This window comes from Hesperophylax consimilis, chromosome 16 (assembly GCF_061612785.1).
Source record: "Hesperophylax consimilis isolate HC1 chromosome 16, BYU_Hcon_1.0, whole genome shotgun sequence".
Taxonomy (NCBI): domain Eukaryota; kingdom Metazoa; phylum Arthropoda; class Insecta; order Trichoptera; family Limnephilidae; genus Hesperophylax; species Hesperophylax consimilis.
The window spans coordinates 13,887,876-13,914,206 of record NC_142851.1 but is presented as its reverse complement, the minus strand read 5'-3'; the positions used below and the strand labels follow the sequence as shown (position 1 = coordinate 13,914,206).

At 35.9% G+C, this 26,331-nt stretch overlaps 1 protein-coding gene across 3 annotated transcripts in view; it reads left to right on the top strand.

Moving 5' to 3' along the window:
* Positions 1 to 24,532, top strand: part of Pkc98E (Protein kinase C) — a 44,346-nt gene extending 19,814 nt beyond the window's left edge. Inside the window, exons 6-18 of one of the 3 annotated variants that reach the window (XM_089640932.1) lie at positions 1,902 to 1,933; positions 4,136 to 4,206; positions 6,205 to 6,349; positions 6,495 to 6,628; positions 7,414 to 7,495; positions 8,576 to 8,712; positions 10,225 to 10,457; positions 11,436 to 11,584; positions 14,651 to 14,703; positions 15,066 to 15,252; positions 19,657 to 19,817; positions 20,869 to 20,967; positions 21,122 to 24,532. In XM_089640932.1, the coding sequence (XP_089497058.1) occupies positions 1,902 to 1,933; positions 4,136 to 4,206; positions 6,205 to 6,349; positions 6,495 to 6,628; positions 7,414 to 7,495; positions 8,576 to 8,712; positions 10,225 to 10,457; positions 11,436 to 11,584; positions 14,651 to 14,703; positions 15,066 to 15,252; positions 19,657 to 19,817; positions 20,869 to 20,967; positions 21,122 to 21,202 (1,564 nt within the window). In that variant the 3' untranslated portion in view covers positions 21,203 to 24,532. Of the gene's footprint in view, positions 1 to 1,866; positions 1,934 to 4,135; positions 4,207 to 6,204; positions 6,350 to 6,494; positions 6,629 to 7,413; positions 7,496 to 8,575; positions 8,713 to 10,224; positions 10,458 to 11,435; positions 11,585 to 14,650; positions 14,704 to 15,065; positions 15,261 to 19,656; positions 19,818 to 20,868; positions 20,968 to 21,121 lie in introns of those variants that run through there. The other 2 variants (XM_089640934.1, XM_089640933.1) reach the window with 2 other exon arrangements.
* Positions 24,533 to 26,331: the final 1,799 nt, after the last annotated feature.

Below are 26,331 nucleotides of genomic sequence, written 5' to 3'. Positions count from 1 at the left end.
CCTACGTAACCTATTACTATTTTTTGTTTCATCACTTTTCATGACTTTATATCACTTTTTGTAGGTGTGTTGAATTGTCATTTTGATGAGATACCCGGTCACCCTCTGTATGAAGGGTAAACATACATTTAAAAATTATATGCCTCTGTGGAAATGGTCAACATTCATTTAACTCTCTCTGAATTATTAACTCTCATTCCATTGAACACCTCTGTTATTTGTCTGAATGGTCAATAAGTCTTTGTTTGAAAAGTCAATGTTCTTTTAATTATACTAAAAAGTCGTGACTGCTGCATTGGAGTTTTTATTTTATGTTGCCTTTAATATTGCAATCAAAATGTATACATATTTAAAAAGATGTGTACTTGAAGCACTTGTACTTGTACTTGATGTGATCGCAAGTGAAGCGAATGACTTTGATTAGTTATAGTAGTAGGAAGTACCCTATTCCATGGGATGTTCCCACAAACAAGGGTGTTTATAACCCTTCTTATGATTTTGCTGTTATCCTAAGTGAAGTGAATGATTTTGATTAGTGTTAGTGGTAGAGAGTATCTATTCCAAGAGAGTTCCCACAAACGAGGATGTTCATCACCCTACTTATGATAGTATCATGAGTGAAGCGAATTACTTTGATCAGTATTAATTGTAAAAGTACCCATTATTAAGGGAGGTTCCCACAAACAAGGATGTTCATCACTCTACTTATGGTCTGTCGGATTTTTAAATCATTAGTAGATAAACCGGTACTTTATTAAGGGCTCTATTAGGCCCTTCTTCCATGGAGATACGTATACATAATATCCAATACTCTATGATTGAAGTATCTTGGCAACTACTGCCATATTTGTGCGCGGAGGTTTGTACAAAGGAACACATTTGTTTTTTGTAAACTCACCAGACCAGACATTTGTGGTTGTTCCCACTCACGTCGTCGAGACTTTAAACATGGCGTCACTTGTGCCTGACATTTTGTAACAATGCGTGTACTTTAGATCAATGCTAGAAACAAAACAGTCAACAAAGAATGACAGGATATAAAAACAACAGCTACAAGTGAGATTATGGAAGTATTTTTGACAAATTCAACAATGATTGGAGTGGACTGTACATAACAAGTTGTTTGCGACATGAGTACACAGCACTAGTATCGGATACTTACGTATCCCTATGGAAGAAGGGCTTTATTCACAAGCATTGTGTGGTGGAGACCTGGCGCAGACGCCTATCTCCTCCATAGACTTTGTATGGCTGTGGCGCTAGCACCACTTCACATGTGTATAATTTACGCCATATAAAGTCAACGCCACTCGCCGCTTATCTATAAACTATTAATACTAATATGATTGTTAAACTGCAATGTTAATTATATTTTTTAAACGTATTGTTGACGCAAGTCACATAAAACGTAAAAGACATTTTCATCTGGATTTTTTAGGCTTACTTACTTATTTTTGAAACTTGCTGTAATGACTTTGCAACTGACGTCTAGTATGAAAGAGACGGCGTGAGAGTGTGAAAGGAAAGCACTATAAAATAGTGTGAATGATTGTCCAATGCATCTCCTTCATCACACATTACTCTCCAGTTAATACATTATGTTAATAATTACAGACTTTTGATTGTAATTCTGCCATCCCACGGATGTTATAAAGACATTGGACTAAAGTTATTATGATTGAACGGGTTCAATAATGTAATGATTGTGTTAATTACAGACTATTGATTATTCTTCCGTCATCCCAATTGTAGAATTAAAGGGACTACACGTATTATGATTGAACACCATGAGTGCATTGTCAGTTAGGTTCATTGGCCAGCCTTCCACACAGTGCTGGTCGTCATGTTGTGTGGGCGATGCGACAGCAAATGACCCGGGGCTTTTATTTTTCTGGTTTCAGGGGATTGGGCAAGCAAGGCTATCAGTGCCAAGGTACGTAACATTTCCCATTTTATTCACTAACATTCATTTCACTACCATCATATTACCATAAAATATGGATACATTCATAAAAAAAAGGATACGGTTTCATTCTTAGTATGTAAATCGAGTGACTTCAGTTCACCTGCCAAAAAATTGTCTCTAAAATTTGCCATGCTAAAAATGCTTTATAACAGCTATGCCTTACACAACTTTATTTATTTCTATTTTAAATCTGAGGAACTAGCGTCATTGATCCCTTCGGTATCGGTATAGTCGGGAAACACACCAAATCTGCATTCAATATTTGTACCTACACTGTTAACATTTGTCATATGAGAATTGATCCCTCCTATGTCTCATTCTTGTGTTCAGCAGCTCGGCTGTGGAATGATTTGCCGGCCTCACGTGTTTCCTCTCCCCTACAACATGAGTCTCTTCAAGACTATTGACTCCCCGTTACAATGTGGGTCTCTTCAAGACTATTGACTCCCCGTTACAATGTGGTTCTCTTCAAGACTATTGACTCCCCGTTACAATGTGGTTCTCTTCAAGACTATTGACTCCCCGTTACAATGTGGGTCTCTTCAAGACTATTGACTCCCCGTTACAATGTGGTTCTCTTCAAGACTATTGACTCCCCGTTACAATGTGGTTCTCTTCAAGACTATTGACTCCCCGTTACAATGTGGGTCTCTTCAAGACTATTGACTCCCCGTTACAATGTGGTTCTCTTCAAGACTATTGACTCCCCGTTACAATGTGGTTCTCTTCAAGACTATTGACTCCCCGTTACAATGTGGGTCTCTTCAAGACTATTGACTCCCCGTTACAATGTGGTTCTCTTCAAGACTATTGACTCCCCGTTACAATGTGGTTCTCTTCAAGACTATTGACTCCCCGTTACAATGTGGGTCTCTTCAAGACTATTGACTCCCCGTTACAATGTGGTTCTCTTCAAGACTATTGACTCCCCGTTACAATGTGGTTCTCTTCAAGACTATTGACTCCCCGTTACAATGTGGTTCTCTTCAAGACTATTGACTCCCCGTTACAACGTGGGTCTCTTCAAGATTCAGGTTCACTGCTTCCACAGGTTTACATCTCCAAAGATGACAGGCCGTTAAGGAAATAATTTCCCTCGAGTCCTTGTGTGTGGAGTTAAAATAATAAAGCTGTAGTACCTAAGATTTTTAGTAATCTTTCATACTGATTTGTATATCTTATTAAGTCATTGCCTGTTTTGAGTGTTGAACTCGATCCGTCCAACTGCTGGCTAAACTTTCTGTGTATTTGGCAGTTTACATAACGGATGCATCAATTCATACTTCACTTTATCCTGCGCGTACTCCTTTTAGTACATTTCTATTGTCTGTCATGAATCTGGGCTTTTCATTACTCAGCCATAAATAAATATGAAGGCATTACCCAATTTAGTCAGACACCTTGTCCAACATTGACTGAATGCTGCTTTAATTGCTTATAGCTAGACTGCATATAAAAGAAGGTGCTCAGACTCTTGCCATGCACAGGTAGAGCTTGCTTTATAAGTAGATCGCAAGCGTTCGTTGGTGGCTTGTCATGCCGCACTCTCCTCCCGCATCGCGCTAGCTTTTGGACGAAGCTAGGGAACAGTTTTTTGTTTTTGGTCGAACTGAAGTCGTATCTATTAAAGTATTTTATCCATGTATTCAGGGTTTTTCCTCATCTTTCTAAAACTGCAATAATCACGCTACTACGAATATCACTATTCTGGTATCTTATTTTTGTGAACAGTGTTTTGACTAATACTACTTAACATGGCAAATTTTCATTGGCTAATTTTCCCGGTCCTGAATTACCAAACCCTTCATTCAAAATTACTTATGGGAGTTACTTATTTGATTGATTTAACAATGTCAAAACACCCTAAAATAACATTATACTCTTGCTTAAATAAATGAGTTAATTGCACGCATGTATTGTTGATTTTTAAGTAAGGGATTTTGCACGTAACCGGGGAACATATTGCTTTATTTGAATAAGTATTATTACCTACTACTGAATGAATGTTTAGTATAATGTCGTCCCCTTGGAGGTAAAGCTTATTATGTACCTTACTAGCTGTATACCACACGGTGACTTTTACCTCTAACGGGACAATTTATGTATGTAGTAATTATTTAAGTTAATTGTTTACATACTTATTCTAATTTACTGTTTTGATGTGTTCAGTTTGCACCTGTGTGGTTCACAAGAGATGTCACGCCTCCGTTGTCACCAAGTGTCCCGGGATGAAAGACGAGGTAAATATCTTCATCTCCTCGTTGTTGTTTTTCTTGGCATCTTCTTTAGTCAACTTATTTATGAATTTTTCATAAAATAGTTCCTTGCAAAGAAATCACTAAATCTTATTGAGTGAAATTTTAAATGTTTTTTTAATGTGAATACCGTACACGAGTCCATTTTGTTTATTATTTTTATTAATAATGACATTCTAACTTAAATAACATCATTTTGATTTTTATAGTTAGTTCTAATGGTGAAAATAATTATCAAAGTTTTAATTTTTCAATGCCTGATAAAACGCCTGTGACTTTACAAGGAGCTTTGTAACGTCACAAGAAGTTTACTTTTTGTATCAACTCAGTACTAAACTGAAACGGACTCGTAACAATAGTCCTTCTATTTCGATATACGATTTAAGCAGTGTTAGTAAGAGATAACACCACACTTCGTATTTTCATCTAAAAGCTTACCATACATTTCCAAATAATTCTAATATTTTCTAAAAAGTCATCGATCATAAAATTTTACATGTTTGCGAAAGATTTGTCAAAGTTTGCGAATTTTCTACTAAATATTTTTATATGAAACGAAAAATATTGCAATGATAAAAACCTTTATAATACGTCCGTGTAGTTAAATATGTTTTTAGTTTCTTGTAAAGTGGTATTTCTACAGTTTACAAGCAAAAACAATCGGTGAGCGACAAAACGATTGTAAAAAAATTCCTCTATTTTTGAAATCAGATTTTTTATATTTTTAATTGCATATGCCCGTTTGCAATTAATTATAGATTCTCTCGTCTGCTTTCAAAACCAGTAATTTATTTTGTTATACTTTATAAAACAGCTAAGCGATTCGCAATACATAAAATTTTTCATGCAATACCAGAATTTAAAACCTGCAAAGGCTGGCGGCGTGACGCTAGAAACAGCCGATGCAGTGATGCCAACCAAGCAGGGCGTTTTGGAGGGATAGTGTTTTATTAATTTTAACTACACACGGTGTCCGGAAACTCGTAGTACAAGCGGGAAACTGGAGAATCTACACCACATGGGGAACCCAAATAAACAAAGTTTTTTGATTTGAGCATTTTCTCAAAAAAAAAAAAAAAACCAAAAAAATATATTTTTCGGCTATTTTAGGGTTAAAGTTTTTTCTGGTGTTTAGGGTTGAACAACAGATGTTTTAACCCTGCAGAGCAGAAATATTTTATGATTACACCGGATTAAATGAAGGGTGATTTCAAAATAATGCTTCAAATCCGAGTTTCTTCATTTGTTTTACTTTCAAATAGTTTTAATTAGTTGGGTACTTTGATCTTCAGTAAAAATTTATAAGAATTTGATTAAAAAAAAAAAAAAAAATCAACTTCTAACTCGATTTATTCGATAACGAAAGCTCAAATCAAAAAAAAATATACTACAAAATCGACTCCAAATGTGATGTAGATTCACCAGTTTCCCGCTTGCACTACGAGTTTCCGGACACCCTATATATTTTAACTTTTTGGCTGTGTGAACTAGCTTAGGTTTTTCAAAACCAACCATAACATTTATTGTACATATAATTCATAATATTTTTCACCTACTGGTTTAGCATATATCCTAGCTTCATCAGGAAATGAAGAAATGCATCAATAATGACAATAAAGTGATTAACAACCGATTAAATTAAACTTTTGTTGCTTTTGTGGCACTTTCAATCTAGGTATTAAAAAGTTCACTACATTTTAAGTTTGATGGCCTCTACAAAAAGGTGTTTACAGCTACCACAGGAGTATTGATAAACAAATTAATTTATACTTGACTTCAAAACCGTTAATGATGCTAGGCTGGAGAAGCTACTCCTGAGGTTGTATGAGTGGAGACAGGGTTTACTCTGGAGGGAGGCCCTTGAAGTAGCCAGAACTGAGATGCTTCGAAGTGCCTTATCGAGGTGATGAATCCCCGACTCGAATAGGACAAGGGAAAGAACACAATTACACAATATTAATTAATGTTTTTCCAATCCGGCAGACGTCACAAATATCGGCCAGCGGGCAGCGCTTCAATGTTAACATCCCCCACCGCTTCGTCGTCCACTCGTATAAACGCTTCACCTTCTGCGACCACTGCGGGAGTTTACTCTACGGTCTCATCAAACAGGGCCTGCAATGCGAAGGTAACCTTTTTTTTTTTTTTTTTAATACTGTACTTACCTAAATATAACCTACAATAAGTTTGATCATAACCCATAAAAAGTGTAGTCCCGTTCTTTAAATTTAATTTGAATTTTTATTTAAATAATTTGGTTTTGCGTTTTTCAGTTTGCTCTATGAATGTGCACAAGAGATGTCAGAAAAATGTGGCGAACAATTGCGGCATCAACACCAAGCAGATGGCGGAGATACTTAGTGCCATGGGAATATCTCCGGATAAACAAACGCCACGGCGATCCAAAGTATGTTTAACCTTTACATTTAAATGGACATATTTCTATAGGCTGCATGGATAATAGAACATGAGACATGGGCAATGAACTATTATTAGTATACGTTGCAAACTTTGTTTACCTATGCTAATGAAAATCGCAGCTGTGTACAGTGACCACCCAACTTCACACCAAACAAATAACTTTCATTCGCTCTGCCACTTTGATCGTCCGCGCAGTTTGATTGTAGCTCAGCAACAGTATCTTTTCAATATCTTACATATATTGTATCGTCAGTATTCCGCGTAAAACCATTAATTAACCTGGCATCCAAGAAATCTTCACCATAAACAAAAATATAAATATCCGTGAACACATAAAAAAAGATTTACACAACACAATTTTGCATCCAATCCTATGAAACCTTCCTCGCAATCGATCTATCTCCATAGCGTACAAAACACACTATGTATTTGTATCTCCATGAACTATTTGACTCTATGAGTTATTTTCTGTATTAAGTTGAAAATATTTATTTATGTTCAGAGATGCACTGCTCGTATTTCCATCTGAATAAATTTATAACCAAAAGAGCAATCAATTTGAAATCCATCAATTTATTACATTTAAAAATTTACACATACACTTACCATCAATAGCAATTATCTAAAAAGTGGTATTTTTGACGTTTGAGCGCCTTTTCGCTGTGTTATCACAATATATAAATAGTTTAGATGAGTACTTTTGAGATTGTTCAGGAGCGAGCACAAATATTTATTCATAGATCAAAGTAATGGATGTTGTTTTTGTTTCAGTACTTGAATCAAGGACAGGGGGAGGGTGGAGAGGGGGGAACTTCTGTAGAGCAAGAAAAGGATGATAAGAGAGATGATAAAGGTAAGAACTCCCGTTAATATTTTCATTCTTCTTCTCTTGTCTCCCCTCTCAAATTTTGGCACCATCTTAGCCACACATTGACACACTTATTTATCTTTGCGAGAAGAACTACCAAACTACAGGAATAGCAACCAGATTTGATGCAAACACAGTACTCAAACAAAGAATTGCTTGCATATAGCATGTTTCAAACTTGTTATTCGACTTTCCATTTTGCTGCACCTTCCATTGAAATACCGGTTAGAACAAGCGCAGAGATTTATTAATTTTCGGGAAATCGACAGTTTACATTTAATCAGTTTGTACAAAAGTATTATATAGCCAAAATAAAACCAATTATGAATTTCCTCCTTGTGACTTTACCTCTACTGAGACAGCATAATATGGAATAAGTAAACTAAATTTTTAAGAAAGGAATATGAATTAAAAAATTTATACAAAACAAAAAATTATAAACGAAAAATTTACAAAACAATACATTTATAGCCATGGAGAGAGGTTGTAGATATAAATCAAATCATAATAGAGATATAAACAATACAGACACAAACATTATTCACAAACCATCAAAGAAATATTCTTTTATGGACCTCTTGTATTTGGTAATTTCGCAACTGAAAATATCAACCTTGGATAATACGCTCTTGTAATTATTGCATAGTCTGTTCAGGCCAGAATTATGCTTAGAGTTCGTTTTGCATTGATCCACCCTGAATAGGACACTAGAGCGTGTTGAACGCGCAGGTACATTGAATGGAATCTTGTTTTATGTTCTAATGACTACAATTCAATCGTTGTAGGTAGACTCAATCGTTCTAAATGGACTGGTTGCAGTTCAGATAACGGGTTGCCCTTTTCTGCCCAAGTCAATAGTTTTTTTTCCGGTGTTTTAGGAACCCGGTATAATATAGCATCTGATAAAACTGCCTCAGTTAATCTAGATTACTTTGGTTGAAGGAAACAATTATTTCTTGGATCCCTTTCAGTCGCAATCAGACACAATCGGGTGTTTTAAACAGTTATTAGGCAATATTTCCTGTTTATTTGAATTGTTTGGTGATTTGTTGTGTATTTGTGCAGGCGGTGATTCTAGTCTGGAGCGCAGTGAGTCGGGGCGCTCTAACAAGGTGGGACTGGACGATTTCCATTTTATCAAGGTGCTGGGCAAGGGCTCCTTCGGCAAAGTCATGCTGGCCGAAAAGAAGAACACCGACGAGGTTTGTATATTCTTTGTAGTTTGTATATTGAGTGGAAGACCATCATTCAGAACATAAACATTTCTTGAAACGGCTTTAGCCGTGTTTGGGGATCTTATTTGAATAATCAGGCACTTTCCGACATTCCTCTTCCCCATCTCCTTCCCATCCCCACTACCTACAACCCCTCAACACACCCCAATTGGAGATGCCAAATTCTCACCGACTCCAGCTGGTTGAGACCAGACGCGGCTCGCGCTAACGTTCACTCGCCTAACGTTCTGAACCGCCAACAAATTGAACAACATTTAACAGCTCATCGTATTCCTACATAATATTTTTAATTATAAAATTGCACACAATCTTTAAAAAAATGTGGAAGATAAAAATGAAATCTAAATATATTAATTTGGTTGAGAATAATTTATTGCGGACACATGCTTTGCTTCCCGCACGCCAGTTTTTACGGCTACGAACTGAGGTACGTACCATTTTGGGAGATTTGATTAAACGCCCCGTTTGGTCATTTTGTATGAAGCTCCTAGCATACATCGCTAAACCGTCATATCACACAAAATGTATCGAAAAAATTACCACTGGACGGGCAGCGTGCGTCGCGAAGATGACACAAAGAGAATCGAAAGTATCCAAAGATTTCCAAAAAAAAGGGCTGCAGTGAAGTAATCAATGGTTTGAACAAGATAGTATTAATTATAGTATTAACGGGTCAGCTATGCGTCTCGTGTAATGTTATCTTGTAATACAGCCCTTGGATTAGGGAACCTATTTGACATTGACATTATTAGTTTTTTGTTTGTTTTACAGTTAAAAAGTAGCCTTTTGTTTAGGTGCATTTTTTGTCACTTATCGCAAACTTCGCACTAAAGCTCATTAGCTCAGTAAACACCCGCGCCGCAAAAGTGAAAAGTTTGTTAGTTATTGTACCATTATCAAATTTGCTATAAACAATTATTCTGGTATCTCTATTCTTCTATAATTATATAATCTCTTCATATAATTATAATAATCTTTTAAAATGAATGACGTAATAATAAATATGGAGTATATAATAAAAGAGTCGAAGAATTGATCTTCTCTATAAATAAATAAGGTACCCACACTTATATATATTACGTGTTTGATGAATTGCTCGGTGAACCACCAAACATTTAAGGCACCGGCCGCGTCTGGTTGGGACTCTTGGTCTGTGCGATACTCATAAAAAATATGTACGAGTGGAACTTAATGGATTACATATTATGCATTGTCTTCGTACAGGGATAGCCGCCGATGGATAAAATGCATATGTGATCCATCGCATGACACATCCTGCCGCTTGACAGCCACAATCAGATCAAGTCAAAGTACAACCATGTAGTTTTCTCAACAAATAAAACCTGTTGGACCATTGTGTCAAAAGGTGTCACATGATAGATTGCGTTGAAAAGTCCAGAGTTGTAAAGGTTAAAAGAGCCTTTCTTATTTTATCCGCTGCAAAGCAATGTCTGAATATTTGTTTACGTTTTGTTGCAGGTGTACGCGGTAAAGGTGCTCAAAAAGGATGTGATAATCCAGGACGACGACGTGGACTGCACCATGACGGAGAAGCGCATCCTGGCGCTGGCGGCGCGCCACCCCTTCCTCACGGCACTGCACTCGTGCTTCCAGACGCGCGACCGCCTCTTCTTTGTCATGGAGTACGTCAACGGCGGCGATCTCATGTTCCAAATACAGCGTGCCAGGAAGTTCGACGAGCCCAGAGCCAAGTACGGGAGTTACTACAATACTTACTTTCAATAGTTACTAGAATAACTATGGGCTTATTTTCAGAGAAAACCCAAATTCGGGAATCAAACATAAAGCCCATCCCTTTACTGTTAACCGACAAAACCGAGGTGCGTATGACGTCACACGTACCCCATCAGATTTCAATTGTTTAAGTGGGCTTTGAAAAATGCAAACTTTGAAAATTATGAAATTTACATTAAAAAAATACTGGAATTTAAATTAGAAGGTGAACTTTCATGATTTTTTTTTTTAATTGACTGGAATTCCTTGGACTGGAAACTTTGAATCTAATTATCTCAGAATTCCACAGAGTATGAACAGAGCTGCCCATAAGGGCGAGGGAACAAACCAAGAGGCGTGGAGCAGGGGGAGTGGCGTGAGCATGTCCCTGTCAGTGATTTTGCAATAAAGGAATCTGACAATATACAGGCACCTCACATTGTAATATCACCATTTAGCGCGCGAAAATGAAATCTGTTTATGAATTTTAATATTTCTTTTTACAATTGCTGGCTGAGTATAAAATTTAACTACATATCCCAAATCGGGTAAACAAAAGTGCAAGCTTGTTTTCAAAATGTAATATTTTGTTACACTTTTCAGTTAGACACTTTTACAAATATGTTATATTTTACCCGTCGCTACGCCAGGCGATTCGTTCAAGAACAATCATTCAGAGTAGATTCTGTGTAGAAAAGTCCAACAATGGACTGCGCTGCAAACCATTGCCACATCTCTGAACGAACTGTACAAAATTTGCAGACAGAAAATACCACACATATTCTTTTTTGTTAATTTCCCAGAATTGATACTTTGAATCCAATATCTCAGAATGCCATTTTTTGACATGTCATGGTCTAAGACTAGGGGTGCGATAAGCTCACATTTGTTCCAAAATCGGTGTTGCCATTTGCATATTTTATTGTCCAACTGTTATTATTTGTTGTGTTTTTCAGATTCTATGCTGCCGAAGTGACCCTTGCCCTACAGTTCTTGCACAAGCATGGCGTCATCTACCGAGACCTGAAGCTGGATAACATCCTGCTGGACAACGAGGGTCACTGCAAGCTCGCCGACTTCGGCATGTGCAAGGAGGGCATCATGGGTCAGTCATCTTTATACAATACACGAGTCTCTTGTCATTATGGATTTTACGTTTACGTACTAACTGCATCGTAATATGTTTTGCATATTGTAGCCACTGCTAGTCACAGACAAAAATACTTGATAACTTACAACACACTAGCGGAAAACCGTCCCAGATGCATATGTCGAAAACAATTGCATTCGCCACTCTTGACTTGTATGGGCCACCTCTCTTCACCTTCTTTGCTTACTTGTGTATTGTTTATCCAATATCAGTAAATAGTATGTACTACTAGAACTATATTTATGCATTCGTTTTTATTTATTTACGGTACAAGTACCTTTAAATACAATCGGTCTTACTAATAAAAGATCACTTCACAACCGTTAAACGGTATTTTTGTTACACATTGTAAAAAGACTACAGTTTCAATTTCTAATTAGTACTAATAAAAAATGTCTCGCAACATTTCATTTTGGTAGACTTATGCGCATGCGCTAGTTCTATGCATGCGCTGTGCACGTCAGTTTCCATGTGAATGACGGTGTTGATTTGTCGTTTGTCATTGAAATAATGTGTTTGAAAATAATTTCTATTCCAATGATTAATTCACTATTATATTAGTATAATTCAATATATTTACAATTATTTGTGTTATTTTTTGTCAGTTTTAATCCATTAATAATGTCATATATAGTGAATATGGTTTCTTCTTCATCTTATCTAAAAAAGGTAGGTTATTTCGGATTTATTACTTTTTAGTTGACTTTTACCGCCTGAATTTAATAAAACTTCCATCAATGTTGTTTAATAGCATAAACGCCTTATGCACGTGTAGGTAAATACAACGTCAAAAAAAATCTATGTTTATACTGTGACAAAATGGTTCCCAAATATCTGATTTTTTGGTTATTCTCTGGGAATTATTATTATAATTTTTAATTATGAGTATATATATTTTTTTAAGTATGAACGAGATAAAAAGGGAAGTGACAGTTATCTTGCAAAATCCTTAAGGTTAAACACGACGCTCGTTATATTCTACGTATACATAGATGGCGTTAATTAATTTATTTTATTCAAATACGCTTTTTGCAAGATATTGCTTTACAATATTAAAACAAATTATTTGTTTGTGCCCGTACATACACCATATGAATAAACAGTTTTGTCTGTAAAAAATCTCAATACTTTCAAGAAAGGCATACAAATACAATATTGAACCGATGTTCTATCCAAGATTGTTTAACCTTAATTTTTGATTAAAAATTATAGAAATAAAAATATTGCAATTTTTAAACATTAAGGTATATTTCAAACACAATAATGTAAAAGGTAATTTAACCTTTTAAATGCCAGTAGGTAGAAGTGTAGCTGTGCACAGCAGGCCAAGAATGCGAGTTAACTCGCTCTTGGCACAGAAGCGGTTAAAATGAAGAAATATTTACAGTGTTTAAAATGCCTTTGAAAAAAACATGAAATCTTTTCTTGTACATATATTTTTTCAGTATTATTAAAAATATCTGCTGCTTCTGCAAACTGATTACCTAATTATGCTGTGTACGCATGGTATAAGGAAGTTTATAAACAAATTGGTATTGACATTATCTTTGCAGCTAAATATATATTTAGTTTGTGTGACTCTATTAGGGACATGAAATGTAACCATTTTTAATATTTATTTATTTATTTATTTTGTAAGAAACAAACAGCTTTTACATAATATACAATGATAGATATAAATAAACACTGGCATAAACACATAGACACTGGCTCCAATATTTGTTTCAAGAGCAGTCAAGTTGTCGGATATACGGATGACATCAACATTGTCGGAAGATCAATTTCAGCCATTAAGGAGGTCTTCGACCCTTTAGAAATAGCGGCGCGGGAAGTAGGACTGCGAGTTAATGTTGACAAAACAAAAATGATGGTACAGAGCAGGAACCCTTCGCACAGAAGAAGAAGTAGTGCACTATTTAAAGACAACTACTCATACGAAGTGGTCGATCAATTCACCTACCTGGGCTCCAGCCTGACAGAGAACAATGAGGATCCAGCAGAAATCAGAAGAAGAATCACAGCAGCCAACAAAACATACTTCTCTTTGGTGCCAGTGTTTAAGTCACGTAGTGTCCACAGAAAAACCAAAATAACCATATATAAGACCATTGTAAGAACTGTATTGGCATATGGATGTGAGGCGCTGACACTGACAGTAAAGATGGCTGAAATGCTGGATACTTTTGAAAGAAAGGTGCTGAGAAGAATATGTGGGCCGGTGAAAGAGGACGAACAGTGGCGTATCCGGCACAATAGAGAATTGTACGATATATATAAGGCCCCTAGCATCTCTGCACACATGAGACTCCTCAGGCTGAGATGGGCTGGTCATGTACAGAGAATGCCGGATACACGCGTCCCAAAAAGAATTCTGACTGGTCACCCAGGTGGAAAGAGAAAAGTGGGAAGACCCAGACTGAGGTGGGAAGATGAGGTAAGAGGGGATGCAGCACAGCTTCTCCAGGTGACAAACTGGAAGTCAGCCGCTGAGGACAGGAGGAGTTGGAGGCGACTGTTGCAGGAGGCCAAAGCTCGATATGGGCTGTAGCGCCATCGAAGAAGAAGAAGAAGAAGAAGATATAAATAAACAAGTTAACTGAAGTCAAGCCACAGAAGTTTATTATGTTGAAGTTCATTGGAAATGAAGTTTTAATATCTTAAAATTAATTTGGTGGTAAAGGAAGGGGAGAGGAAGAGGAAAATAGGAAGAGGATAGGAGATGCTCCCGATACATTCCATACTCTCATATTAATAATCGATCGTACGCATTACTTCATATCGATATTTCTTTAGGTTATTATCAAAAATGTCAATGCTGTAAAATTTTGTATTATATTGTGCATATATACGAGAAATTGGGGAATTTTTTCGAATGTTTGTTCTACACGAGGGTAGATAAAATATGTAGTGCAGGGTCGTCATTGATGATTTTAAAAAGAAAAATGACGACACATACCAATCTTTTGTTTCGATGATTAATATCTCGTCCCTACTAACATGATATCTTTTCTTAATTTTCAGATGGTATTACGACAACCACTTTCTGTGGCACTCCAGATTACATAGCACCTGAGGTATTTACACATTATATTTTTAATAAAAATTAAATTATTAATTTTGAACTTAACGACAGTGTGACCGTACTAAGGTACCGCATGAAAAGATGTTTTTTTAGTGTCTATGTTTAATTTTCAGAAAACTACTATTTTAGCAGTTGCTTTAGTCACTTTGCTTTCTTCAAACTAAAAAGTTTTCATAGTGGAAAGCATCCACAAATCGATTTAACACACTTGACACGGTTTTTTTTTCCAAGTGTCACTCGGCATAATTGATGAAATAATGCATGTTAAATTACGAACCGGCAAATTGCCTGTAAATCGGGACATTACCTGTCGACATGTGATGTATTCTCAGTGATGTATGTTCTTATTCCCAGATACTCCAAGAGCTAGAGTACGGCCCCTCCGTGGACTGGTGGGCACTGGGAGTCCTCATGTATGAGATGATGGCTGGCCAGCCTCCGTTTGAGGCCGATAATGAAGATGACCTCTTTGAGTCCATCCTGCACGATGATGTCCTCTACCCCGTGTGGCTGTCCAAGGAAGCTGTTTCTATACTCAAAGGTCGGTGATTCCTTCAAATGTTTATTATGATGACAACCATAGATAATAGAAACAGAGGGAATATGGCAATGAAGTGTGCAAAATGTCACCGAGCTCCGACCAAACTGCGCGGATTATCAAAGCAGCGGAGCCAATAAAAGTTACAGATTTGGTGTTCAGATAGAAAAGAAGGCGTAAAAGCGATTTGCAGTAGTATGTGTTAAACAGTTGGTGACAATAGTGTATGCGGTTTCGTAATAATAATAGTTCATGGCCCATTTCCATTGTTTCTATTATTTATGATAACAACCTGATACTGACTTTTTCTTTGTTGGATTTGATAGTTCCACTTTTAACAAATAGCCATAATAAGTAGTAAATTATACTTATATCATTTGTTTCTTTTGTAGCGTCGAGAAGAATCCATTGAATAATTAATAATAAACCGCTCGACCTACTTAGTACCTACTCCCGAGCTACGCAGCCGGGATCGAAATCAAAACAAAGCAACCTACTTGCTACAAGCACCTACTTGTCTATCGGCGACAATACTATCGCAAATCAGTCTGGAATGTTACGAGAACTCGCCAGAAGGTTCGAGTCTACCGCCTAGGCATAATTGCCGCGCCGCTGAAATTTCGCGAAAGGCCCAGACTGAGCGAGTGCCTCGAATTTAGTTGCAATTCACTACCTGCTGTTGCCACCGGCCGAACAGTGTAAATAAGCCCGACGCAGCGAGCAGCATTATTAGTATTCAGTCTTTACTATCGGCGGCCACTACTACCTACCGTACTACGGAAACTTTGACCCAGTTTCGCGAGCATTCCATAGTATTGTGCATAATAAACGTGAAATATTGCGATTGTAAATCAGCTTTCAACTTATCAATAAACGCTATACCTGAGTTGGGGAGATCTTTCATTTATACACCACGATAACCACACTTTGAATATCATGGTTCATCTGGGTGTCCATCGATAAAACTCTATATCAATACGATATTGACTAAACACGTCAATCTATGGTTATTAGGCCGTTGGTTGTTAGGCCTGTGTGGTTGTTAGGCCAGTCGCCGGTATTTGTGAGCAAGGTCAGCATATGATTCCGACAGCCACTAGACAAAATAAGCACAGGATTTTGGCTGTAATTGAGCTTCGGTCAACTGTCAATACACACTAACTTTTTGAGTAATTAAGTACTTTCATTACTATTAAATTACTGGCATATTAATGAACGGAGGCAGAGTAACGAAGCTCATAGAATTGAAAGACATAGTATAAGCAATCAATTCAATCAGAAATTTGTTCGGAATATAATTATAGTTGCTCTAACATCCAAGAAATCTTCATTACCAACAAAAATATAAATCTCCACGGACACTCAAAAAAATCCGATCCTAGGAAACACTTCCTTGCATATAGAGTAGTGGATGCATCGAACAAACTTCCACAACATGTGATCTATTCTACTAATATAAACCAATTTAAAGCTTATTGGATTCTTATTTGGAGAGAAGAAATGATTAATTTATTTTAAATTTAAAAACAAAAACTCATTTACTACCTTATCGTGAAATCAGGCAAAAGATCCCATTAATCAATTAACTCCCTTTTTGGTGTCAAAAAGTACATATGGACTGCCAATGTATATTAAAGTGAGTATTTAAATTCAATATTGTTTATTTATTTCTATTTTGACATAGCCATTTGACATTTAGGAATGTTGATCCAAAAACAATAACGATATTGTCAAGTTATCGATTAGGCTGTTCTAGAGACCCCCAAGTTCGCTAATCTATTGATCCTACTGGAGTTTGACATAAAAAACAAACACTACAAGTAAACAGCATTTCCTGTGATATATTTAATCACCGCCATCTTTATTAATACAGGCCGTGCTGTAGAAAATTAACTGACAGTTAAAGAGACCTCTTTTTGAGACTAGTTTGGTACTAATCCCTGCTACTAACCTAAACTACTATATATACTAACCCAGTGAAATAAAAAGCAAAACAGGTCCCTTTAATTTTCAGTTCATTTTCTACAGCAGTGTTCCGCAAACTTTTTGTGTTCAAGGTACACCTATCAAACAAATAATTTTAGAGGTACACCAAAGAAAAAAGCAATGTTTATTTATTACTAAAATGAATATACCTAATACATATAAAAAGATGTTTAGTGAGAAATGTGAGCCTGTTCAACTGAGCACAGGAGATCAAAATTTGGAGCAATCGTTGATAAGGCTGCTCTCATTTTTTCATTGATCATCCTTAGGCATTCTCTTTTTTTTAGATTTAATAGTAGTGAGAGTTGAAAATCCCAATTAGCATAAGTATTTTTGGCAAATGGATATATATATTTTAACAGCATGCTTTGAAAGCAGTGGATACTCATTTTTTATATGCAGCTAAAAATGTGCTTGCTCTACTTTGAAATTTTTTAGTTTTAATGTCCGATCAGTTTTTAACTCTATGAATTCTTCCTGCTCGTTTATCGGTACGTGTCCAGGGGAAATGTTATCCGAGAGTGGATTTCGTACCCAGTCCATAGGTTGTAGGTCACACTTATGAAAATAACAGTTAATTTTTTCTGCTAATATCTCCAAGTATTTCACTATCAAAGCCTGCACTTTGTTTCTGAATCGGCAGTCATGACATTTGGAAACAATTCATTAATACCATTGACAGCGTGGCTGATCCATAATACCAACTTAGCGCGAAAGCTTTCAATTTTGTTCGAAGACGTTAAAATATGATAATTCCTGCCTTGCATTTTTCTGTTGAGCTTATTTAAATGATCGAATATGTCCGCCAGATATCCGCAAGTTTTACTACCCATTCTTTTTTTTTAAACACAGAAGCAAAATCTGAACCCTGGGCCTCTAAAAACGTCTGGGACTCATTTTTTAGCTCATAAATCCGAAATAGAACTTTTCCGCGAGAAAGCCATCGTAATTCTGTATGAAACAGAAGGGACTGATATTATCTCTCATCTGCTCCCATTTGCTTTCTTATTATTTTCACAATACCTTGATTTTTTTCCGCGGCACACCAACTGATGACCACGGTACACCACACGCTTTGCGGAACACTGTTCTACAACATGGCCTGTATTAATAAAAGATGGCGGTGATTTAACCCATCAGTTGACAAAATGCATAAGAAGTAGAGAAAGATCACCTATGCCCGGTGCATAGGTTTTCACAAAGGTTTAAATGCACAGAACCACGAGGTGCACCCGCACCGGTAGTAATACGGAGAGCATGATCTTCAGAAATTCGAGGGCTTAACCCCTCAGCAACGTAAGTAGATATATGCGTTAAAAATACGACAGCAGTCAAGTACAATAAGCGTGTTTACACGTCAACGCGTGTCTCTCCATAGAAATCGTTCTTACTCCGTTATTATTTTAGTTACATCCCTCAAACAAAAACTAAAAGGTCGATTATAGATCAAGCTACACATCACTACCAAGTTGTCTATGGAAATACAAAACAGGAATCTGCTGACAGTCGCATAATTGACACAACATTTTTACCCGCGCAAAATGTCTGCCGGTAGCGCCGCGCGCTTCACATATTAAATTTTTATAAAATATTTTTATATGAAATGATAAAAAAATGAGGTGATAAAAGTGTTTATTACACATATATACAATAGAATAAATATTTTTGTTTACATAATCTGTGATTTTAGTACCATTTTCACCTAAAAACATGACGTGAGTCATTTTTAACCTATTTTTAATGTTTGCGTTCTAAATTTTAATATTTAAAAATGCTAATATTTATTTGTAATATAATAATTTGAAAGCTTATTTTGTAACTTTTCTAAAACAGTTTTTACTATTCGGCTACGTTCAGAAATGTTTCATTTATAGAGCTTTAATTGTGAAGCGGTAATAACAAAAAGTTTTCGTAAAATGTCATTTCGTTAAAGACAGTTAAAGTGCTTACATGGCGATTTTCGGAGGGGTTAAAGCAACGTCATCTACCAAAAACATTCAAATAATTCTAGGCCTTTAAAGTCAAATAGATTATATACGAAAAACATTCCAGTCATTCGAGAGTTAGTCAAATAATGGCGTTTTTATTTATTGGTTATTATTATTGGGATGTTTTATGTGGATAACATTATTTGACTTTAACACCTAGAATTTTTTTACATTGTTTTAGAAAATGTTGTTTGTTCTTGACTTCCTACATATTTCAAATATGTACATATCTCAGCGTGAAATACTCTGCCGTCATCAGTAAAAAGGCAGCTAGGAATTTGCAATAGTCACATTCTGATATATGAGACCTTTCACCTTTAATAATATAAGGTGTATGCCTAAACTGTATCATTATTACACATAGTACGACTTCCAGTAGTTCTTCAAATGCTACTGAACAATTATATTGAGTAACTTTTGTTGGTCTGTTCAGGCTTCATGACGAAAAACCCAGCCCGGCGCCTGGGCTGTGCGGCGGGAGGCGGGGCCAACCTGACTGGCGAGGCGGCCATTCGCAACCACGCCTTCTTCCGGGACATGGAGTGGGAGCTGCTGGAACAGCGCAAGGTGCGCCCACCCTTCAAACCAAAGATCGTAAGTTACAGACTCTTCAGCATATATGATTTGAGATTTTCACAGCCAAAAGTAACACAGTGATTTGTTTTTGGGGTATTATTCCGTGTTGCGCTACCTCCTTCTTTAGCCAACGTTTCAGACAGCATTGCAGTGTCCATCATCAGGGCAGATGTGTAATTAATCTTCAGCATATATCTTAAATCGTCTTTCACTTAACCGATGGTCTCTTTTATAATTCCTATGGCTACGGCTGAAAGTTAAGATGTCACGTTAATGTTTGTGAGAAAACTCCATTTTGTAAATTTATTCAAACGAAAAAGGCGGTTCAACCAAATGCACAGAAACACATGCGACAGTTGCTATAATACACCAAACTAGGACTAACCGAAATGTCCTAAAACAATAATAACAATGTTGACTGGTAAAATGATCAGTGAGAGCGTAGACGGTGCTGTAGTAACTGAGTGTGTAAGAGTAAGCTAACCCAACCCGTCTTGTACAACCCTACTCGTCAGTGTACAAAGCTTGGCGCTCGAGTCTAGGCACACGGCTGACTACTGAATTTGTCATACGAATACCGGCGAATTATAGAGCTTAGTTTTGTTCTTTCAAAATAACAGCATATTTTAGAAGTTGTCGGATAATCGACCAGTGGATTAGTGAGGAATACTGTACTTAATATTTTGTTCATCCCAATTGAAGGAAATATGTTGGAAGACTCGACCAGCCTACCGTCCTTAAACCATGCTTCTTTTCCAAACCTTCTTGTAATGTGTTTCAATTTGTGCAGGCAAAAAGATAGCCTATGGCCACCTTAACATACAACAATGACACGAATGCACTTATTGCAGAAAGTTATCCAAAATTACAGTCACCACGACATCATAATGTGCCAACCGTAGATAATAGAAATAAAGGGAGATTTTTCACGTAAGCTTGTCGACTGTCACTGAACTACGACCAACTGCATGGACTATCAAAGAGGCAGAGCCAATGAATTTTATGAGTTTGGTGTTGATGAAGTTATTTTTATCTGGCAAGATGTTGATGTAAATGATAATGTTTGCAGAAAAACAAGAAGGACGCATTGAACTTCGATGCGGAATTCACCAAGGAGGAGCCGGTCCTAACTCCTGTGTCCGCTGATGTGCTGCGCTGCATTAACCAGGTATTTATTTGTTTCCTCATTACGTTATCAAACCTTTCTGCCAAACAATCTGAAATGAAATTGATTGTTAGACAAAAAGGAGTTTTGAAAACCCCTTTCTGCGTTTAACTATTTAAGTACTAGAATAAAAGTAACTTGTATTTTTGTGTTGCAGGATGAATTTAAAGGATTTTCATTTGTGAACAAAGACTTCTGCCCCCCCCGGGGCACACCCGATAAAGCGCCCCAGGCCTAAGCCCTTCTGGAGAGTTCCACTGACACCATCTCACGCTTGGATCTATCTTTCTACTTAATAGCTTACTTCTTCGTGTTTCGCACTGGGTCTGAGTACACTCAGCGCCATACCAAGTAAGCGAACGAGTGACACTCATCACTCGTTCGCACTTTACTGTCTCAAAGGTTCCGGGGAGATATTTCCACGATAATTGCCAAGTAGTTACATATTTTATTATGTATCTAAATTGAACGGTGCGGAGAGTGGTTAAATGAATGTCTGATAAAATTGTTGGCAAATAAGCAATACTGCATAACCGAAACCACAGAGTTAAATAGATAATCTAATATACTTCGTAAATAGTATTTTCTGGCACCAAATAAGCAACGTATTTTAAAATATGAAATGCCACATCTCTAATTAATTATTTGTCTAATCTTGAGATTTTATTATTTTATGAACAAAAATCAAAACAAATATGAATATATAAAATGAATCTCATATTATATCATCTTAAAGATGTAAGCTAAGGACCATAAAGAAGTATCCTGAGAATTTGCCCGTTCGTGGTACGTTGTTAAAAGTATTATGTACTTATTTGATTTCATAATTTCCGTTCCCGGTGAACTATCGTTCCAACCTTCCCGTGGCTCTGCCTGCCATGAACTGCCAGCATAAATCTTATCCAGCTGTCAGCCTTTGGCATTTTGTTAATCGATATTCAGTGCGTGTCGATAAATTGGGTTTAACGTTCCAATTCGTTACTTTACCCCATCACGGCAAAAAAAATTCCACCAGGAAATTGTAAGGTCCGCCCGGCACCTTCTGGGTCATAGGAAACAGAATCTAGATCCGCTGGCAAAGCATAATTGTAATATGGTTTGCTTGCGAGGCTATGTCATAGTTTTTCCGTAAATACATACATTTTATACGTACATCGCTAAAACCCAGCGTCCAACGTCATTTTTGTAAATTTGCAAATATCTTTCTGATCTGGTGATTTGGTTTTTTTTTTAGTTAAATGACAGTACTGTTTATTTGTGGGCGATTATCGTTAGAAGGTCAACATTGAAGAGTAATATTTATTTGATGGTAATCTCAGACCTAGTATTATTGTGTATTGTTTCTCTAAAAGCGCTATGTATTTTGTACACTTTGTTTATTCCATTCTTGCGATCTTTCTCGATTATTATAATATAAACATATTATATTTAAATGTGATGATTAGTTAAGATTTAATTTATCTTCTTTTATGAATCTTTATTGTATTATCATTTCTTGGGTATTTTTTTGAATACGTAAAGTATATATTATCAGTCAATGAACTTCACTTTTGTTTTAAAGTATAACCTAGTTGAGTAAGATCCATTTTTGTAAATATGGATGAAAAAAACCCCATTTAGTAATTAGAATTGCCAGAGTTTGGGCAGTTTGTTGCGGAAGTGTCCAAAGAATGCAAGGAGAAACATAGAGGAGGTCTATATGAAATATGTTCTAATTTTACATTATTATTGGGTGGAATTCTGCATGCAAAGAATTCAATAGTAAATGATTACCACATTAATTGTAAGTAAGGTGATCTAGGGTGAGGGCGAGGGGAGACAAAGATCCAACACTCGTGGGAATAGGACTTTGTTTTTCTAACATATGCTATTTATAATGTCATCTTTTAGTTGGGGGATCGTTTGCGTGTTCTGCCATTTTAATAGATTTATTGGACTACTGAAGCTGCTATATTATTGCCTATTGATACAGGGGCGGTCTCCGATAAGCCAGGGTTATCATTGGTTGTTAAGTCGTGACTCCTGTTTCCATCCTGGTGAGAGTCCCCCATTCACAATAATTGAAATGGCTTTAATTATGTCCATTAACTAGATTTGAATAGCTAGTTACTTTGCAACATCTTCATTCCCCTTCTCACTTTAAATTTGAGTTGCAGCGTTCTATTTTTTTGTTTGTTATTTCTCAATGTTATTTATGATGAAAATGGCAGAACATACAAAATTCCTTGGCAAACAATGCATATAGAAATTAGAGGCTTCCTACTAAGAATTTAGGAAGTGAAATAGGTGAAATTTATATATTATAGCCCCTCCTTATTTTTGCCAAATCATTCACATTGTTTTTTTTATTTTATGAAAAATCATTTCTCAGGGCAACATTTTTTACAATATGTTAAATTATTATTATATTTATTTAGTGCCGTCGCTTGCAGTTTTGTTTCGAAATGTTGTTAAAATGTGATTAATCTCACAAAAAATAAATATATAATATTTGGTTTTGTGCTAACATATTTTAAGATTAATTCTAGTAAATTATAAGTATGATTGCCCGGAGACACAATATTATTGCCAATAGTATTATTGCTATTAGTTCATATAGCAATAATACTATTATTGCTATATAATAGTATTATTGCTATTAGTTCATATTATATTCTGAAAGATGTGACATAATGCCAATTTATTTATCTAGTCAAAATAGTTGTAAAGTTGAACAAAGAAACCTATTTATATGGAGAGGAATCCTATAGTTGTAGTCAAATAACAGAATACATATTATATCTTGTCTTTTTACTCTTCCATCCTCGTACAATACAATAGGTTCAAATTGGGATAGGATGTAAGATGTTCACAGACCAATCTGTTGTTGCTGGGCCGTGTTTGTGCTTTCTACTTCTTGGGTCAAGTTTCCCGGCAGTCTTGCAGCCAACGATTACCAACGTTTACCCTGAAGATGAACACTGCAAGGCTGTCCGAAATGTTGGCTCAATACAAAGACGGGCAACACGGCTGTTTTCAAATTTTTGAATTGAATCAAATTAGAACAATATGTATATTTTATGCCTAGAAGTGTTAAATTGTTCAACTGAGATTTGTGTCATTTATTTATTGTCAATCTTTACGCCCAGGTTACGTCTATCCCTTGAGATATATAGAGTGTACTGAATGTTTTATCATAATTGATGCATTATTTTGTTATATGTTTTTTGAAATCTCATATCTTTTACAATCCTCTGATAGTATTGGTTTAAGCCTCAAGTATTTATATCACCAGCTGATCTGATTTTAGATCTTTTAAACCAAAATGTCAAATTTTACACTTTTTTTGACATTTTTAGTTCAGTATTGCTTATCTCACTGTTTTTTACAAGTGGATTGTTATAAGACCATAGGAAAAATAATTATGCATTATATTCATTTGTACTATAGGTTAGAAATTTATATAGATTTTTTCTGATAATTTATAAAGTATTCAGAGAATGTTTTCTCTTAAAATAATTATTTGGAATACTATCTACCGCCATCTCGAATGCTAATATTTTAAAACCTAAGTCATTAAGATTGTAGTTAAAAAGCATTTGTTTTATTTCACTACTTTCACTAAGCCAAAGAATTACCTATGTTTAGTTAATTATATGTTAATTAATATTTTTTTAATATAAGATAAATATTGGGTAAAATTGTCACAAAGGCATAATCGCTCCTATATGTATAAAATACTTTAAAACTAATATATTTTGGGTGGCAAAACTGTGCAATATTGAAATTTGTTTCTTCGATTAATCATTATTACAATATATTATATATATATATATATATATATATTTTTAACGATGTATTAACTTTTGTTATGAATATTATATCACTAAAAAGCTGGAGAATCTTGTTCATCCAAAAAAAGTTTGATATTCTGGTTTTAATAATGTGCAATGCTTTTTTTCTCAACTTGCTGCGAGTAAATACTATGTAACAGAAGAATCTTTAGTTGGTACAGTTACGGTAGTGCATCTAAAGCAATCGACCTTGAGTGTTGTAAATGACTTCTTCTGTTTTATTTGAGGTGGTTGGGTGACGCAGGCGGGATTTCCTGGAACTTAACCTTATCTACGCGGCGGTCGTGGATTCACGAAGGATTCACGAAGTTTCACTAAAACACATACATTGTGTCAAAACTTGCCGCAAGCAAAGGATAAAGAATACGCACAAGCGTAAAGAGCCGATTGTCTAAATTGATATCCGATCACCGAATCTTCTCACTTTTTGGCCACAAACTCTGTAAAAAAAAGACGAGCACGATTGCAGCCACTAAAATGGCCACATATACCTGTACATAACTTAACTAGTAGCAGTTTGTTTACCGCTTTGGTGTTCTGTTGTCCCACCTGACAAGTTATGTATTAGTTGTTAATATTGTGATATTCAGAATTCGTATTTAATGTCTTTGAATAATCATCACCAATGTTTGGCCTAGGACATTTCAGTGGACAGGTGTTGAAGTCCGTATTGAATTTATCTCTGAATTAGGAATATTCGTCTATTATTAAATTATCTATACTTAATATGGTAATTTGTAATGAACAAAGAGCATTGCTTGTTAGGGCCTTTACCGCCATACGGGCAATGAAGATGTTAACACAATTGTTTAGTTCCTTGTTAGAATATTCTAATAGTTTTGAATTCGTTGTAGGTTTGCCAATATTTTAAATAATTATTTGATTTCAGTCATTTAGTGCCATATATGGATACCTTTTTATCAAATAATTCTCACAAATCCCTTATCAAATAATATTAGGTGTTTATTGTTAACGATGCTTTAGATGTTTTCTTATATGTAGGAAAGCAAATGGACTAGCGTGTGGAGCATTGGGCGCGCCCAACTATCAAATGAACTAAATATATATTTTGAATAATCCATTTGAGGATACGAAGTGAGTTTGACTAACAGAATAGCTTTCCACTGGATATAGGTTAGAGTACACTTTGTTAGCTGAAGCGTTCACAACGATTTGGCTCAAAGCGCCCGTACAAGCGTGTGGTACATATTTAGCTATAGGCGACTTTTATTTGTCTCAATCACCGCGGTGAAGAGATCTCTAAATCACTTCAAATGGAGTTTCTTTCATATTGATAGAAAGTGCTGTTTTTATTTATTTGCAACAAACATCACAAGTAGATGCAATAGATAACCAGTGTGGTGTGATGGTATGTAACAGTTTGGGCATGGATTGAAAGGAAGGAACGCTTGATGCTTTGTTTGGTGGTGTCCTTCATTGAATAGTTGGATGTTCCGTGTTAAACTTGTTTGTGTCCACAATTACGTATTGCGAATGTTGGGTATTTCGCAGTAACTACCCACGATTCCGAGGC